Genomic DNA, 19,782 nt, shown 5'->3' with positions numbered 1-19,782 from the left:
TTTAGTTTTGAAAAAATTTGAGTTTAAAATGAAGACACTATTTTCGGAATTTTTCAAAAAATCTATTTTTTTTTCTAAACACAATAACATAAATAAAACGCTAAAATACAAAAAACAGCTTTTTTACTGAACATGTTGATTGTTTCTTTATTTCTATAGAATAAAAATTGAATGAGATGGAAAGCACCATCGGCTGAACAAAAAAATAATATACTCTACCTTGTAGCTTTTAAAACTAACTACAAAAGTAGGACTTGTTAGCTTAAAAACTAAAGGAATTATGAATAAAGAATCCATAAATTGTTTTTTCGAACTTTGGAGCACGTATATTGTATAAGTTTTGAAGTTTGCTATCTAAACAGCGCAAAATTAATCGTTTTTTCTCATTCTTTCACTGGATGTGATACAGTTTCGGCATTTTATGATAACGGTAAATTTTTTTCGAATTAATTGAAAAAGGTTCTAATTTGAGGCAATAAGCAGATTTGTTTTACAGTAATAGCTACCTAGAGAGCAGTGCTGTTAAACTATTATCCAGCTACCACCGAGAGCAGTGCCGTTAAACTATTATCCATTGCTCCCACTGTAGATGCCCTAAATGAACACGTTAAGAGAACTTATTATCAGATACAACTGTGGCTTCGCAGCAAAAACATTCGTTCAACTGATTGGCGTTGGCAGATAATATTGAAGGATGTTTGCAACCAATCAGAACGCAAAGAAAGACTGCACCAGAACTTATAAAGCTGCAGCTCTGCAGCTGCAGAAAAGTTGGGCTTTTTTGCAATCCAAGATGTAGTAGATGTTCGGGAGAAAATTGTTACAATAGTGCTCCGATTGTAGGTCAAGCCGAGAAAGAAATTGATAATGACATCAGGACACGCGATGATTTATAATTTTGTATTTGTAAATATTTATGAAAACATTTGTGGATTTAATGTACAATTATTTTTTAATGTTTTATAATTTATTTTAATATGTCATTGAATAATTTTTTACCATTTTTTAATAAGTCATAATAGGGGGTGGTTGTAATGGCAGATAAATTATACAAAATCACATATGATATTCCAGAAAATATTCATATTAAATAATATAAATCGATTGACAAAGGGTAGATGTTGAAGTACAGGGTAAGTTGAGCTGCCAAACTACAAATTTTTGCACGAAAATCTATGCATTCAAACTATGGGTTGAAAACAACTTACAAGACAAATTAATTACGTTTCAAAAATGTTAATTATATTAATTATATGACATTGTAATATCCAATTAATTAAAAATCAGTAAAATAATATATTCTTTTATTTTAGTCACCACAAAGGGTGGTTGCGAAGGGTTGGTAAATTAAAAAAATTAGTGAATATTATTTTAGACTATCAAATAATCTTTATCCGATATATTTTAGCGTTATTGCTATCTGTTATAAGCTTTACTTTTAGCTTAAATAAATTTGGACAATAAGGGGTAGTTTTCACCCTAAAAAATAATTAGCACATATTGATATAGGGTAGATTTTGAAGTAGAGGGTATATTGAGCTTACCCTCAAATGTACATGCAAATCTATGGATATAAAAAAAATCTGAGGTTTTCTACAATTTTAACCACCATATCCTGGGATAATCATCTGCAAAAAGTCTTTTAGGAAAATATATTCAACGTGACATTCTTATTGCAACTAAAAATTTTCTTTCGTTGCACCATTTTGTTGAGAAGCAAAATTAGAAATTTATCTGATAGGTAGTAAATTAAAATTCATGTTAGATCTTTTATTGACATATATTTGATTTTGACTTACTTGATCATTGTGGGGCTAGGACTTGGGCTTCTGGCTCGTCCAAGATTACTTGGACTTGTCGAATGTCCTGAAGCTATTGCATGGGCAGCTGCTGCAGCGGCCATTGCTGCTAAAGCTTCACGTTCATCTCCTCCTCTCCCATCTAAAGCGTGTTGCAGGAAACTGCTTGCCTCTAATAGAGAGGAATTGTTAGGATTTTCGTCGGATTCAGAAAGATGTCCACTGTAGGGTGATCCTGCATAAAAAAGTAATAAAAATTCTATAGTGATTTTTATTTGTATTTGACATGAAGTATGGAATATATAACCAAAGTATATATTTAAATAAGTCGGTCAGATAGCCAAGCGGGGCAGGTGGTCGATTCTCATTTCGCTGCACTGCTGAAATACTCTAGTAGAAGTTCGTTTGAGTCCTGGACCGGTGTACAGAAAAATAAAAAGGATAACGCACTAGGTTAAAATTCTAAAATGAAATTGCTGTTTAGACTAGAATACGCTGGAGACTGATCAGCCTATAGGGGAACAGTATAACCGGTATACCAATATATATATATATATATATATTGTGACAATTGGGGTTTATAGAAAATAATTTATAAGTTATATACTACATAATATTAGATATTTGGTTGTTTTAAATAAGTTATATACTAGAGAATTTAATAAAAATATATTTATGTGAGGGTATTTTTAATAAATTAGCATATAATTAAGTGTAAAAAGTTGTATTTTAGTAATTATAATGTGGTAGATAGATTTAAGTGAGCCATGTGCCTAGGCAACCAAAAATACTCTCGAAATTTGACAGATATTTATACTCTGAAGTGACGTTTAAAAATATTTACGAATATAAAGTGGGTTATAATAATATATTGTTTGAAATGTGTATTTTATTAAATTAGAATGTTAAGTTACTAATTTAATTATATATTCTGATCTGAATAGCCTAAATGTAAACAAAATTATTAATAGAAAAGAATGGAATTCTCTGGATCTCCGGAGATGGCCATGTTTGCGAAATGGTTTGTTCCAGAAAATTCAGACAAGTATTAAATAGAAAAAATTGGAACATGATATCTTACGAGATGGTTCTAGAAATTCAAAAACATATAAATACCCGTGATTTGGATTCAAGATGGCAGTTTTTGAAAGTTTTTAGTCAGAAAAGTTTTAGATAGTGCAGTCAGAAGAGTTTTTGGTCAGTTTTTAAGTTTTTTAGTCAGAAGTCAAGCAGTTTATTATGAAAGTTAGTTAGAGTCAGTGAATCAAGTACAAATAGTCCAATTGTTTAATATAGTGAGTTAAATGAAGATTAAAAATTATGCATATAATTTAATGCACATTTATAATTATACACAAATGATTATTGAAGATTAAAAAAAGTATATTGGAAGAAATTAAATTATATTATGGTTGGAGATTAGTATAAATCAACTTATAATAATTGGATATTGGTATATTGAAAAGAAGAATAAATATAAATGCTGTTTGCTGGTTTGGTTGGTGGTGTATAGATGCTGGTGAAGAAAAATATATCTTAAATTGGTAGAAGCTGATAATTGAAAAAAGTAATTTCACAAAAAAAACAAGGATAACTGAAGTACGAAGACATTCAGTGGTGATTAGAATCTATATACTTAGTGGAAAACAGTTCATTTAGGCATTCAGTGAAAGAAAGGTACAAAATTTTGTTAATATAATTTAGTTAGTGTCATAACAATTTCAATTTTGAAGATAGTTTGTTTAAATTTTAGATTGTCTATAGAATTTAATTAGTTTTATAAGAATATCAGTTTAAAGATAGTTTATTTAAAATTTACATTGACTAGGTTAGATATATATATGTGTTTCATAATAGTTATAATAAAGATAATTTAAAAAAGTACTTACAAGCTAATTCTTTGAGAACCGCGATAAAAACCCTATATATTATTAAAAATACTCATTGCTCATCATTCAAACAAAAAAACACATCATAACAATATTGGCACCCAACGCGGTGGCTCTCTATTTAAAAGAATTAGTTTGGGAAGATAAGTGCTCTCATATAATTAAATTAATTATCAGTAGAAAGAAAAAGTATAGATTTTAATTTTAATTATATTTGAACAAGTAAAGTCTCAAAATGTCTCAAGGAAAGAAAGGTACAAGAAGCAAAAAGAATGAAGAAGATGTGGAAGTAGAAACACAACCTATACAAGAGGAGAGTTTAGTTCAAGTTCCACAAGATACTGCAGAAATGAATCCAGAAAGAGAGGAAAATGTCAATATGGCAGCTTTGATGTCATTAATGATGCAGATGAACAAGACAATAGAAGAGAATACGAAAAAAATGGAAGAGAAGTCAAAAGAAGTCAAAGAAGACATGAAAAAAATAGAACAAAAAATGGAAGAGAATTCAAAAGAAGTCAAAGAAGACATAAAAAAAATAGAACAAAAAATGGAACAGAATTCAAAAGAAGTCAAAGAAGACATGAAAAAAATGGAACAGAAATTGGAAGAGAATCATAGAAAATTAGAGAAGAAAATAGAAGATAATAATAATAAAATTGTAAAACAAATGGATAAAAAACTTGAAGCTGCAGAGAAAAAAGTAGCAAATGAAATAAAAAGTATACGGAATGACTACAAGAAAAGGATAGAAAATGAGAGGACAGAAGTAAAGAGGATTATTCAAGATAATAAGATAGATATAGAACAGAAAATAGAGTTACAAAAATGTAACTTAGAAGTAAAAATTAACGAAGACAGGAGAAACACAGAAGAAAAATTAGACGATATACAACAAAATATCCAAATAAATAGTAATCAAATAAGAAATGTGGAACAGAGAATAGATGATATTTCACAAATGAGAGACATAGGGAGACCTTACTTAAATTTAACAAATGAGACTGGGATTAAATTCTCTGGTAATATAAAAAATTTGCATCCTAGAGTATACATAAATAGTTTAAAACATAAATTAAGATTTGTGAATAATATTAATGATATTAAAGATTATATTAGAGTGACATTAAATGACAATGCAGCAACTTGGTTTACTAGTATTGAAAATGATTTAGATAATTTTCAAACATTTGAAAATAAATTTTTAAATTATTATTGGGGTGAATTAGAGCAAGCAAAGTTTAGAGAAATTCTATATTTTGGAAAGTATAATCAAAATTTAAAATCAAATATGGTAGATTATGCATTGAAATTGATAACAGTTGCAAAATATTTAGAACCACCACTTAGAGAGGATGAAACAGTCTTAAATGTATCTAGACATTTTGATGCTGATGTTGTGCAAACCGTAACTGTACAAAATATTCAAACAATAGATAGTTTTGTTAATTTTATTCAAAGAATACAAAGAGGCAATATGACAAGTAATAATAACAACAGAAAAAACAATAATAACTTTCAATATAATAGAAATGATAATCAACAATATAGACAATCATATAATAGATATGGTGATAGTTTACAAAATTTTAATAATAATAACAGTAATCCAAATAGACAGAACTTTAATAATAATACTAGTTATAATAGACAAAATTTTAATAATACTAATTATAATAGACAACATTTTAATAACAGTACTAATAATAATAGACAAGATTTTAACAATAGAAGAAATACAGAGCGACCTAACTATAACAGACAGGTAAATTGTGTTCGAAGGAATAGAAGCTGCGAAGGCAGGGAACGAAGTAGTACAAGGCAGGAGAATGTGAGTAGAAGTCATAGTAGGGAAAGACATAGGACATCAGATCCAAGTGGTCAGATACAATCTGACAATTCTAATAATCAAAATTTTGTGCAGTAAACTTTCTGAATTACAAGTTAGGCCATTGCTATTATGAAAAACCTTCTGAATTTATTTCTCTAGATGAAGATAAAATTATTGAATCTATTAATTTAATTTATATAAATGCTTTGGCCAAAAATAAAATGATTAAGATTATGATAGATACTGGTTCAGAAAGTACTTTAGTCTCGGAGAATTTTATTTTTAATACATTAAAATTATCAGATATAATAAAGATTCCAAAAATTAAAATTATTGGTGCAAATAATAAGAAGTTGGGTGAAATTGATAAACTAGCCAATTTTAAAATTAATATTCTTAATAAAGAAATTAATATGCAAGGATTTATTGTCAAGGATTTATGTGTTGATATATTAATGGGAAATGATGAATTGGAAAAGAAGAAAGTAAAGATAGATTTTGAAGAAAAAATGGTAACTTTGGAAGGGCAAATAATTAAATTTATGCAGAAAGATGAGGTAGAAGAAGGAATAAGAGTTGATAGGATATTATTAAAAGAAAATAATGATGTTTATGAAGAAGAAATGTATTTTGATGATAGGGCTATGTCCCAAAAGAATGTAAAGAATAATTATTGTAGTGAATATTTAAGGAATGGAAATTTTAAGCAGATGGATGCCTACGAGGCGGAGTGCGTAAAATTGGAAGCAAGGAATAATGAGTACATAATGAAGAATAATTTTATTTATAAAGAAGAAGATATGATAAAAGTTTTAAATTGCCCTGAAGAATATAAATCAATAGTCATTTCCATATTGCAGCAACACAAGGGACTTGTCAATAAAGAAAATAGAATTGCACAAAATTATATCCATAGTATAAAAGTTAAAGAAGAAAAAGATTTTAAAACAAAATCATACCCAATACCATATAAATACAGAGAAGAAGTAAACAAAACAATTAATAATATGTTAGAAGATGGGATCATTGAGAAGGCAGACACACGTTTTATTAACCCCATAGTAGTAGTACGAAAAAGATCAGGTGAAATCAGGTTATGTTTGGATGCAAGGAATATTAACAAGATTACTGAAAAGCAATTTGAAGCACCAATGAGTATAGATGGAATATTAGGAAGAATTACAGGAATGTCATTTTTCACTAAAATCGATTTACAGCATAGTTTCTGGTTAATACCTCTAGAAAGAAAAAGTAGACAGTATACAGGATTTCAGATAGATGGAGTAGTATATCAATTCAAAGTAGTACCATTTGGACTTCAATCATCTTGCAGTGCTCTATGTAGATGTCTTCATGATATTTTGGATCAATATGAACATTTTGTAATTCACTACATTGATGATATATTCATTTTTTCTAAAACGGCTGAAGATCATGAGAAACACCTAAAAATTATAATAAATAGATTAGACAAAGTTGGACTAAAAATAAATCAAGAAAAATGTACAATTTTTCAAAAAGTAATGATATATCTAGGTTATAAACTTAACACTAACATCTTACTGATATATCCATTTTATTCAATAGACTTGATTTGTTAAATAGATGGTAGATTTCATTATTTTGAATCAATTTGACATCATACTTGTTGAATTTTATACATATGGAAATTGTTTGTGCCCTAAAAATCATAATTTTGGGGTTAGATACAGAATTGATTGTGTAAATGTCTTTCTAATATAATAAAGTGGAAAAACTTACCAATTTATATTGATGAAAGTTATTTTGAATGGAAATAATTCCTAGATTTTGTCTATAAATAAACAGAACACAATATCTATTATATTTTAATTAAGGTTATATTTTATTCTCTGATATCGCATCCATTGTTTCATTTGACATGACAGTTTGACCATAGAATAGCCGAACTGTGATCCGTTGTTCTCTGCTTTGACATAGACAGCGAACAGGGATGTATTTAACACATTTTAAATAAAAAAAAAATTTGATTTATTAAATTTAATAAGGTATGAGAAAATTAATATTTAAAAAAATAATAAGTAAATTATTTATTTTAAATATTATTTTGGGGTATTGTGACAATTGGGGTTTATAGAAAATAATTTATAAGTTATATACTACATAATATTAGATATTTGGTTGTTTTAAATAAGTTATATACTAGAGAATTTAATAAAAATATATTTATGTGAGGGTATTTTTAATAAATTAGCATATAATTAAGTGTAAAAAGTTGTATTTTAGTAATTATAATGTGGTAGATAGATTTAAGTGAGCCATGTGCCTAGGCAACCAAAAATACTCTCGAAATTTGACAGATATTTATACTCTGAAGTGACGTTTAAAAATATTTACGAATATAAAGTGGGTTATAATAATATATTGTTTGAAATGTGTATTTTATTAAATTAGAATGTTAAGTTACTAATTTAATTATATATTCTGATCTGAATAGCCTAAATGTAAACAAAATTATTAATAGAAAAGAATGGAATTCTCTGGATCTCCGGAGATGGCCATGTTTGCGAAATGGTTTGTTCCAGAAAATTCAGACAAGTATTAAATAGAAAAAATTGGAACATGATATCTTACGAGATGGTTCTAGAAATTCAAAAACATATAAATACCCGTGATTTGGATTCAAGATGGCAGTTTTTGAAAGTTTTTAGTCAGAAAAGTTTTAGATAGTGCAGTCAGAAGAGTTTTTGGTCAGTTTTTAAGTTTTTTAGTCAGAAGTCAAGCAGTTTATTATGAAAGTTAGTTAGAGTCAGTGAATCAAGTACAAATAGTCCAATTGTTTAATATAGTGAGTTAAATGAAGATTAAAAATTATGCATATAATTTAATGCACATTTATAATTATACACAAATGATTATTGAAGATTAAAAAAAGTATATTGGAAGAAATTAAATTATATTATGGTTGGAGATTAGTATAAATCAACTTATAATAATTGGATATTGGTATATTGAAAAGAAGAATAAATATAAATGCTGTTTGCTGGTTTGGTTGGTGGTGTATAGATGCTGGTGAAGAAAAATATATCTTAAATTGGTAGAAGCTGATAATTGAAAAAAGTAATTTCACAAAAAAAACAAGGATAACTGAAGTACGAAGACATTCAGTGGTGATTAGAATCTATATACTTAGTGGAAAACAGTTCATTTAGGCATTCAGTGAAAGAAAGGTACAAAATTTTGTTAATATAATTTAGTTAGTGTCATAACAATTTCAATTTTGAAGATAGTTTGTTTAAATTTTAGATTGTCTATAGAATTTAATTAGTTTTATAAGAATATCAGTTTAAAGATAGTTTATTTAAAATTTACATTGACTAGGTTAGATATATATATGTGTTTCATAATAGTTATAATAAAGATAATTTAAAAAAGTACTTACAAGCTAATTCTTTGAGAACCGCGATAAAAACCCTATATATTATTAAAAATACTCATTGCTCATCATTCAAACAAAAAAACACATCATAACAATATATATATATATATATATATATATATATATATATATATATATATTTAAATATTAAATAAACAGATATCATCTAATATTTTAATCAAATGTAAATGTGCAATTGTTATCAAATTATAATAGTAAGCCGTAGACAAACCAGCATAACGCTAGTAACTGAGGAAACAAGTCTTGAACATCAACAAAAAAAAACAATTGAAGAAAATAATATTTGGACTTATACAATAAGAATAACATTTACTATCTTAATAAAGTCCGCACCATATTACAGTAGATAAACTAGCTCAGATTCCCCTTTTTGTATCGCCCCAACCCGAAAGGTGTTCATATCCTTCACGATTCGACTCTTAAGCAATATCCACCAGATTGCTTCTTAGCCACATTCGAATACTAAATTCGATTACTATATTATAATGATAGGAAATAAGAGGGGTTACTTTAAGTACTGTTAATATAACTGAAGTAATAAGAGGATAAACAAAACTGCCAAAAAAAATTGAGTACCGTTGGTGAAAAGTGTATAACACAACAAAGAAAAAATATCTGCTTTGATCTAAAATACATACATAGAAGGAAAACATTGTTAGTAAATATTAATTCAGCTTAAGGGACACACTTACCATAAGAAAAACAAGATGAGCTTCCATTAGATCCTCGCTTAAAAGGTCTACTAGTCGTTATTCCTAACTTTTTGACTTTATCGTATAGCGTTCTCGAAGGCACACGGTATTTTCTCGCAGCTTGCAGGGCAGACATGCCGTTCCTTACAGCTTCAATAGCTGCCATGATCTCGTCTCTGGTGTACTGTTTATATCTCTTATATTCAGGAACCTGATTAGGTACGTATGGGGCTATACCTGGTGGAACAGCACGCATTTCGCGAGAAAACGACTGAGGAGACGAGGAGGGAATTGCTAGTTTAGATTTTTCTTCGTCGTCGTTCATGGGAGTGAAGTCTGTGTAAGGGGATTGAGCATCTTCTGAAGGTTCGTTTTTCATATGCTGAAATTTTAACTTAAAATTAGATCATATATTTGACGATTCGGTAAGATTATACAAATAAAAATCAGTTACAAGCTATATTCATTCAGTTAGTTAGTCAGTATTATGTGGGATAAATTAGATATGATTAGAAGGCAACCAATAATGAAATTTACAGTTCGCTGGAGATATTTATAATATTAATGTTGTTAGTCGATTTGTTATTCTTAAAATACTCAAAATACTGGACTATTTTTATTATCATCATTTGTCATTTCACAAAGTCATCATCAGCCTCCAAATTAGTATGAGAATGTTTTGGAAAATTAATCTAAGCAAAATAATCAGAAATTATTATATGGAAAGTCATAATGGAGTAGATAGAGTTTAATGAAGTGGTCAGTATCCTAGAAAAGGGGAATCATTTGATACTGAGAGAAAAATAAACATATCTTAAAAATGATGAATTATCTATAACTAATATAATCAAAAAATATTTCAAGATATGTATAAGCTTGGTATTATAAAGAGATATTAATTGATTTTTTTATATCTTACCTTCAGTCTGTCTTCATTTCCGTTACTTTGTTCGGCGCTATCGGGGTGACAAACTAAACTAACTGGTTGCGAGGAATCGGCTTGACCCTGCCCTAAAACAGTCCTCAAGATTGGTGTATCTCTATGCATGAGCAAACTGGACAATTTTTTTCTTTTTAACGGCGACATATCGGACGTGGCAACATCGTAACAACCACCGAGCATTGCTGTGCTAGGATGGTTATTAGTAGGAATTTGTGAAGAAGCGTGAGAAGGAAGAGGTAGACCGGGCATAGCCCACATAGGCAGGTTTAACCTAGAGTCTTGGGGAGGTTTGTTGTTGTACATATTGTAGGAATTCTTATAAAGAGTATTCGTTGAATGAGGTGGTGAAGTATTGCTGCTACTGTGCACAATATTTTGCATTACAGAACTTGAAGTCGATATGGAAGGTGAATGATCCATAGCTTCTTCCTCTTTGGGACTTCTATTGGATCTATTTTCCTCTACTAATCCTTTTACTTTAAGAGCCTCAGCTACTTTAAGTAAAGCAGCTAGTTGATCTTGCGCTACATTTACCTCTCCTCTGTACATATATTCTAGAATAGCTTTAATTTCTACATGCTTAACGTCTTTGAGTACTACTACAGGATGTTTGCAAGGCAAGTCGGTGAATAGGTTTTGAAAATATGGAGAACAGGCCGCTAGTACCATTCTGTGGCACTTAATGGGAGAACCACCATCGCATGCCAGGGTGACATCTGTAAATGCTTCATTTTGAAGAAGCTCGTCAAATACTGTGAGAAGATTGGATCGGTGATTGTTCCAACGGAGGCAAAACTGCTGGGCGGTGGCCATTTTCTTGGAAAATCACAATACTGAAAGAAAAAGTTTTTTTATTGGATAATGTTTATAGTAAAAAATGTAAATATTTATTAGATAGCATTTTTGTTTGTTAACTAGGTATAACATAAATTTTGGCCATAAATCACCAAAAACATCTAATATTTTTCAAAATTCAAATAAAGGCAATCAATCAGATGTAGTTTATAAAAATAAATTGTGAAGACTGTAACTCATCACATATTGGACAGGCACATCAATATTCATATAGACGAATTACTATACATAAAAAACTATAAGAAATAATAAACATTATTATAAAAAGAATCAAATTACAATAAAAAATGAATATTGAGGATGACATAATATATTAAAAAGCAGTCAACCTGCATCAATAAGAATACAGATATTACAGATCTCTCCAATATAATGTATTTATATTAACATTTAAATAATTAATTATAAAAACATTCACTATGGCACCGGTAACACTTACATCGTGTATAGAAATAAGTCACATGCGCCAATATTCTTGAGGAATAGGACAGTTATGTACCAATTTAGTTTTAGATAGTAATAATACAACATGTATGTATATAGTTTAAGCTGTAGTATTTAATAAAATGTTTAGTAACAATATATATATATATATATATATATATATATATATTCTTTTATAGGTAATATTGCTAAATGAGTTAAGAAAAATGGGTGTTACAATTGTAAAAATTATTGATTATACTCATTCGTCAAAAATAATCTGTGGCTGTTGGCAACACAGTCAGATTAGGTCAATTGCAATAAAAAAATAGGACGCAGAAAACTGTAGTAGACTAAGATGCTTCCCTATTAAGACTTGAAGATTAAGACTAAAATTCAACAAACCAGAGACAAAATAGATTTTGCCCAACTAACCCAAACAAACCTATTTAAATTCACTGCGTAGATATGGCTTAATAACTTGGATCAAAAAGTAAAATTTTCCATTGTAAACTGCGGAAGAAAGAATTAATCAAATAACGTCAATGGACAATATTCTTAATATTCGATAATCACGTACAAGCCAACAATCAGAAAATAATTAGTGAATCACATAAGTAAATACTAATAAGTGGCAGCAATTTCATCAATCACCAAATAATAACTATGGAAATCGGCAATTTGGTATTTGTTCCTTAATTTTTGTTTACGATAATGCGATATACTGATAAATGGAAATTCGCTAGGTAGTCAACATAAACATTTGGGAACTCCAAATGCGTCTGTAATTTTAAATTGAGTACATTTAGATAATGTAAGGAAGTGTTTCTTTTGTGGTTTGGCTAGTTCCTTCATGTATACGAAGGTTTTAAAATCTACCAAGGATGCAGTATTGATATATCCTCCTGACGAGATAAGAGATAACGGTTGCATATTATTTAGTCATTTCATAGAGATACTAAAGTATATAAGATAGTTATCACTCTCCTGAACTAGACAGATCGCCGAAGTATTCTTTAGTTTCTCAATTTTTTTATTAATTTATTCAGATCCATAGTCCTACGTGCAGTTAGTGCTTATAAGTTTAAGTTTAATCTTTTTTTAGTTGTTTTTTTCGTGCCAAACCCGCCAAATTAGACCAAAAAGATCATAAAAAAGGATGAACCTACTAATTATTATTATAAGTACTATGTATTACAAATAATACTAGGCAAAGAATCATTCCTTGTTTCACTTCGATCTCCATTGTAAATTGAAAAAAAAATATATATATATGACTGTAACTGTATTAAGACAGTAATATAATTACGGTAATATAAAGGGAAAAATGGTTTATAAATTAAACAGTGCTGAAGTTTAATTTTGGAAATGACGCTGCACGTCACTGTATGCACCAAAACATAAATTATTTTATAAATTACATAAATGGAACATTAATACTGGGTTCAATTTATACTTAATTACCGGATCTATAGATGTGTTTCCTAATTTATTCATAATTTCCATTTTTCTTTTTACAATTATTCAATATATGGATAATTTTAGCTTTAACATTCTTCCTATGGAAAAATACCCAAATTCTACACGTAGTGAAAGTTTTCACTTTTGGCCTTCTGTGAAAAGTACTTAAAACAATTTCTACATAAACAGTAATTAATAGAGAGAAGTAAAATGTCTATTTTTTAATTCGTTGATGTTTGGATTAACGTTTTGGGTACTCATTTAACAGTTTTGTTATTTGGGTTAAATTTTATCTGAATGTTTTACTTTCGGACATATTTAACAAATCTTACATTTAATACACATTAAACATTTCCTATTTGAAGTAGGTACACTTTCAATGTGATTAAGCTTATTTAGCACAACGCAGTAACTTACTTAGCATATACTCAAGAATACTATGTATATATGTATTACAACAGAAATTGCTGTTTTTTATAGTTTAATCTTTCTTCTTCTTCTTAGCCCTCATCATGTCAATAATATGCAACCTTGCTCTATCAGCAGCCGCTCAAAATAAATCATCCATTTGTAAATGTGTCCATCGTCTTATGTTAAGTATCCAAGATAGTTTTCTACGTCCAATCCATCGTGTTTCTGCGACTATTCCCAGTCACAGTAGTAGTTGATATCCTCCGAAGATATTACTATATATATTTAGGGATTCTACAGTATTCACTGCTTTCCCTCGCTCAACCGTTTCCATCTCTCTCTGTTGTTCCATTCTCCATCGTTTAGTCCGAAGATATTACTATTTTATTAATTGTGTTCAGCAGTGTCCTCTCTATATTTATCTAAGAACCTCCTCGTTGGTAGTATGTGCCGCCCACAATATCTTCTGAATTCGGCGATACCCGCACAATTCAAATACACCTGCTTTTAAAGTCCAGATCTTATATCCGTATAGAAATATTTACCAAATATATATATATATATATATATATATATATATATATATATATATATATATATATATTACAGGATCCAACTTGTAAATACAATACATTTTGTAGACGGTTATCGCCGTATTCCCGTTCTCCTCCGCCAATCCTCCCGGTACAAGGCATGCTCCTCCTCGAAACCTCTCGATTCCATGGTTCTCCTAATTCCTTCATTCCACGAGCGTCGAGGTCTACCTCTTTTTCTTCTTCTAGGGGGCTTCCGTCTGTGAAGTTTTTCGGGCCAACGTTCGTCAGGCATTCTCAATAGGTGTCCAAACCATTTTAAACCTCTTCTTTCTATCAATCACCGTTTCTGTAGCATTCATGTTATTTCTAATAGACTCGTTGGTCTTCCTTTCCAGCCTTGATGTTATACCACTTCTCAATAAATCCATTTCAACTGCCAACACTCTTCTCTTTACCAAATATAACATTTAAGAATTCTTTTATGGGGGTATATATTTTGTGATGTATGATGTTTGGAGGAGATATTTTGGTTCCATATAATCGTTTTCTAAGACATTCATCTTGGACAGAGTCACTGTCCAAGATGTTTAAAATGTTCTGCCCGTTCAAGAACTACGCCGTTCAGCACAAGTTGATTGGGATCTACATCACCTTTCCTTACTCCATCCATTTACTTTTCATGATATAAATAATAGGACCTCTACAGGGACTTTCTTCGCTAATCAGATTGACAAGGATCTGAGTATCTTCTGAGCTCTCAACTAATATTTTTGTGTCGTCGACGTTACTTATATTATTTATTATTTCTCTGCCTATTTTCACATCTTACTGTGTAGAGATTTAATCCTAAATGGAACTACATCCTACATCTTAATGTCGAGACTTAACGATGAAATATGGCTATTCTTGTTGTTGTTTCATGCCCATTTTTGGGAGTTGTGTATCATTAAGTGTTTACAGATATACAAGAACTAGAAATTAATGCCGATTTCAAATAACTAAGAGTAGAGGAACTGTACCAGACAAATTACTACTCAATGGTTTCCGATTGCCTACTGAAAAACAACATTGGCAATACTTTTTGGTTTTATGCTTATACTGGGAATCGAACCCACATCATTCTCACGACGCAGATACATACATCAATAAGCTAACTAGGCTGTAATACAATGAAGGAAGAAAATATATGCATGTTAGTAGAATTAACAGAAATCATAATCTATACAAGACAGTAATAAGGTAAATAATCATAGAGGTTTTAGAGACAACCGTTTTCAAGCATAATGAGGAAAAACAACCAAAAACATTCGAGACGCAGATGTCTGTTCAGGTTTTTTACCGTTTCTGCGCCTTTCCTAGCGTAACACTTTCTTTCTTTCTACTCGTACATCGGCCTACTTGATTCATTCGCGAATTTCAATTAAAATCCACAGAGGCACTGCTGTAATTGAAAAACTACAGATCGATACAGAGGAAGCCGATAGAAGAAGATATAAATATGTAGAGATGGCTTCTTATATTAGGCCACTTGGCCTCCTTGCCGATTTTGAGTTTGTATTCGTAGCTGTGATTTTGATTGCCAGCTATCACGTTATCTTTCCTATTAGTCTCTTTCCTATTGGTTTTGATTCTGTTGCTATTCGGGCTATTCTCTCTCTACCAATTCTCGTTACATGCTGATTTCATTCTCGTCTTCTCTGTCTTCCCTAACGTACTATGTCTTGTATGTTACAGTATGTTATTCCGTTGTTCGTTATTCTATCTCTCAGTATTTTCTTACTTTTTAAGCTCAACGTTCTTATTTCTAATGTTCTCAATATTCGAATAGATAGTTTGACTCCAAGATATTCGAATCTCGAGACTTGTTCAATTATTTCATCGTTAATTACTATTTTGCATCTTCCAGATTTCCACAAATTCGCATAAGACACAAATGTGATAAATTAATTATTACAAGAGGCATCAAAACGAAAATCATCACATGATGCAATTAATTTTTCACGGAGAATTTAAGCAAAAGAAGGTATTTAAAGAAAGATAATTTCTATAAGGTGATAAGAAACTGGAAAAGTATTCATTCCTATTAATATCTTATTCTTAGTCTTATTCTTTATAGTAACTGAAAATAATTATTTACAGAAAAGTACTGATTTTGTAAATTTCTCATTTCCGGAATTGATTGGGAAGCCATTTGTGAATCTTAGTAAGTAATTTTTACTAATGACAAATTGATGGATAAATAGGCATTAGTACCAGCAAATTTTAATTACGACGTAAATTGTTTACTGCATTTTATAGATAAGATTTGCCTAAAGATAAATCACTATTGATAATTTTCGGAAACGTCACTAATAGCTTTAAGTCAGGTAAATTGTTTACCGGAACAAAAATTTCTATTTTGTACGGCGATTTTAATAGAATTTTTGTCTATTTTTATTATTATTGATCACATATAAGTCATTTAAACATTTTTATCCTGAGTTGTAAATGAGATAAATAAGGAATAAAAATAATATAAATAATAATAATCCATAGTTAAGATTTTCGACCACAAAATAAATTGGACCCGATCTCCTGTAGGCAAAAATAGCAAAATCTTTAGGGCCCTAGGTTAGGGATATTTTGGACACATAGCCAGAGGAAAGGAAGGTATGGAGAGATTAGTGGTTGAAGGCAAAAAGAACCCGAGGATGATCGCCACTCCAATGGTCAGACCAAATGAAGAGCACCACCGGTTACTATATGTCTGAGGCAGCACAGAGCACAGCACACCCAGGAGAGGGAAGAATACCATAACGTCACCAAATTCTTACGATGGATAATGGTTAGAGGAGGAGAAGGAATTTTTGTATTGTATATTTCCGACAATGATTCTCGACTTGATCAAAGAAAACAAAAATAGCAATATAAAAATCCATTATTTTGTCAGTGCTCACATATGGATCAAAAATATGGACCCAAATGCCCATGGATCGAAAATACATGAAAATCTTTACTCGTGTTTGAACGAAGGGTGAGTATTTGGTTGCACCATTGAAAATATTATCTTTAGGATAAAAATGACAACTAAGAAATAATAACAAATACAACATTAAGTGAAAAAGAGATGAGCTCTCTCATACAAATAGGAAAATAGAGATAAGCGACATATTCCAGATGGATGTTTATGTTATAGCGAGTAAAATAAATGTGAAGGTAGGCCAAAAACACAGGATGCTAGAATAATTTGTGCTAGCCCAGTGTGAATCTGTTTAAGGTTAAAAATAAAATAAGACAGTTAAGGTTTGATTTCGTTACAGCGTAACGCCATTGGCTAATATGCATATTTCTACCTCTTAGCAACCTGTTTCCGATTTATATTCCTGTTTAGTGTTGTTTATAGTGGGTCGGACCTTAAAAGTAGATTTTTTTAAGAATATTTTCAGAAGGTTGTTCATAACTAGAAAATTCAAAAATATTTTTAGAAAGAAATCAACATCACAGAACATTATTTTTCAACCTTATATACCAAACGTTGCTTGTACAACACAAATTCCCTTAATAATAAAAATTCGTGAAAAAGTTATAAAAATAACATTTTGCAAATTTGCAAAGCAATGACACAAAGCGGCACAAGCAAAAACGCGGTACATAGGTCTGTTTTTGCATAATAACTAAGCAATCCAGTTCTGTCCATCGTTAAAAATCGTTAGTTTTTTTACGTATAGAAGAGAAAAGAGTCTTTCAAAAACATTTTAAAAAATTAAAATCGGTTAATTAGGTGAGTCTAGTAAAAACCTATAGAAGTCGTATGAAATTTCCCCAGCCAGCTCACCTAATTAACCAATTTTATACGTAAAAAATTATCGATTATAAAAAAGAATTTTCCAAGCAGTACATTTCCAAAATTTTATTCTCTTTCGCGAATTTTCATTTCTATGCGCTGGAAACTTTTTTCCACATTATTGATTTTTGTCGTAGATGTGGTATTTTCCGTGATATTTAGAATAAAATGTTAAAATCTCTAACGTTAATTTGTCGTTCTAAAATTTTTCTTGTATTTTATCAAACTTTTACAGCTGGAGCATATTCAATTTTACATAGTTATTCAGAGGTTTAGGCTTCCGGAGATAAGGTGAAGACCCTCATTTAACGTTGTAGCACCAATGATAATGAATAGGTTTTTGTATCAAAATAAATTTCGACATTTATGTGTAAACATGGTTTGGAAATTACGTTCATGACATTCCAATCATATATATAATTTATAGATATGTTTATTATTTAATGTTGGTGTTGATACAATTTTTCTGGAACATAAAACTCTAAGACTTGAATGGTCATTGAGTAAGGAACCTCGCAAAAAAATGCAAACACGCTTTGTTGAAAATTACTTGAATTATGTCGTGATGAAAATTACTTCTAGTCTTTTTAGGTTTTTTAAACAAACTCATCACTCTGAGAATGTCAAGTCACAGTAAGCGCATCAAGAATTAAGAACGGGAATAATAAAAGTAAAAGGGACAACTCAGTATTTTTTTTATGGCTAGATCAGAAATCAAAATGATATAACCTTTAGGCCAATTAAGTTTGATTTTTACTCGACACAAATATATGGGAGGGCTTTTTTAGAAATAAAATATACAAAAAACAAGATATTCTAAATTAAAATCGGATAATAAACAAAAAAAGCTATTGCAAAATGAACAACAGAATCGCTATTTTTGAATATTGTTAATCACTTTTTTTATTATTTATTAAAATTTGTTTAAATTTAGCTGAACTAGAGGGTCTTATTGTGTTTGAAATGTGCGCAGAAGATGGGCCAGATCAGATGAACAGTTTTTGCGAAATTTAATTTGTTTATAAGATCTTTTGAAAATCAGCTAATTTCTAAGGCCGGTCCAGAAAATTTGATTGAATAGATTTCAATAATCCGAGGTTTATTTTCTTTGTTAAGACGTATACCTACTAATAACATATAAAAAAAGTTTAAAACATTACACTTATGTACACAAAATGATTTAATAATAACTTCATAGAATTTAGTTCAAATTACATGACAAAAAATTATTCGGAGAGGTGGTTAAAAACACAACTTAGAAAAAATAAGATCCTAGGACACTTAGGAGCCAAGATAGTCCATTTTAATTACTGTTACGTTAATTCACAGCATTAAGCAAACAAAATTGTTTGAAATGGAGTGTTGTAAACAAAGAGTACTTTGCGTTCCGACTAGAGTAAAAGGAGTGAGGGTAGCCGACTGAAGGGTCAGCCAAGCTCTTAAAAAAATCCAACACATTTTCAAAATAGAGTGTTTGGAAAAAATGACGTATCTCGGGATTTACTGGACTAAATTTGTTCTTTCTTTTTTTAAACTAGGGTAGAACGTTAAAATATAACATTAATTGTATTTTCATTGCAAAATGATCCAAAACAAAGCATCTAAATGTACAAATATTTTCTTAAGTCGCTTTTTATTGTGATTTATTTATTTAAAATATAATTATATTAAATAAATATT

The 19,782-nt window shown here is 29.8% G+C and overlaps 1 protein-coding gene across 5 annotated transcripts in view; it reads right to left on the bottom strand.

Annotated features, from left to right (window-relative positions):
• The window catches only part of LOC140439632 (uncharacterized), a 159,372-nt gene that overhangs the window by 6,920 nt on the left and 132,670 nt on the right, over positions 1–19,782 (bottom strand). For all 5 annotated transcript variants that reach the window (XM_072529668.1, XM_072529669.1, XM_072529667.1 and 2 more), the window contains 3 exons: positions 10,570–11,426; positions 9,651–10,032; positions 1,800–2,034 (listed from right to left, as the gene is read on the bottom strand). In XM_072529668.1, coding sequence (XP_072385769.1) covers positions 1,800–2,034; positions 9,651–10,032; positions 10,570–11,406 — 1,454 coding nt within the window. In that variant the 5' untranslated portion in view covers positions 11,407–11,426. The remainder of the gene's footprint in view (positions 1–1,799; positions 2,035–9,650; positions 10,033–10,569; positions 11,427–19,782) is intronic.

Source organism: Diabrotica undecimpunctata, chromosome 4, assembly GCF_040954645.1.
Source record: "Diabrotica undecimpunctata isolate CICGRU chromosome 4, icDiaUnde3, whole genome shotgun sequence".
NCBI lineage: Eukaryota > Metazoa > Arthropoda > Insecta > Coleoptera > Chrysomelidae > Diabrotica > Diabrotica undecimpunctata.
This window is presented reverse-complemented; position numbering and strand designations above follow the sequence as displayed.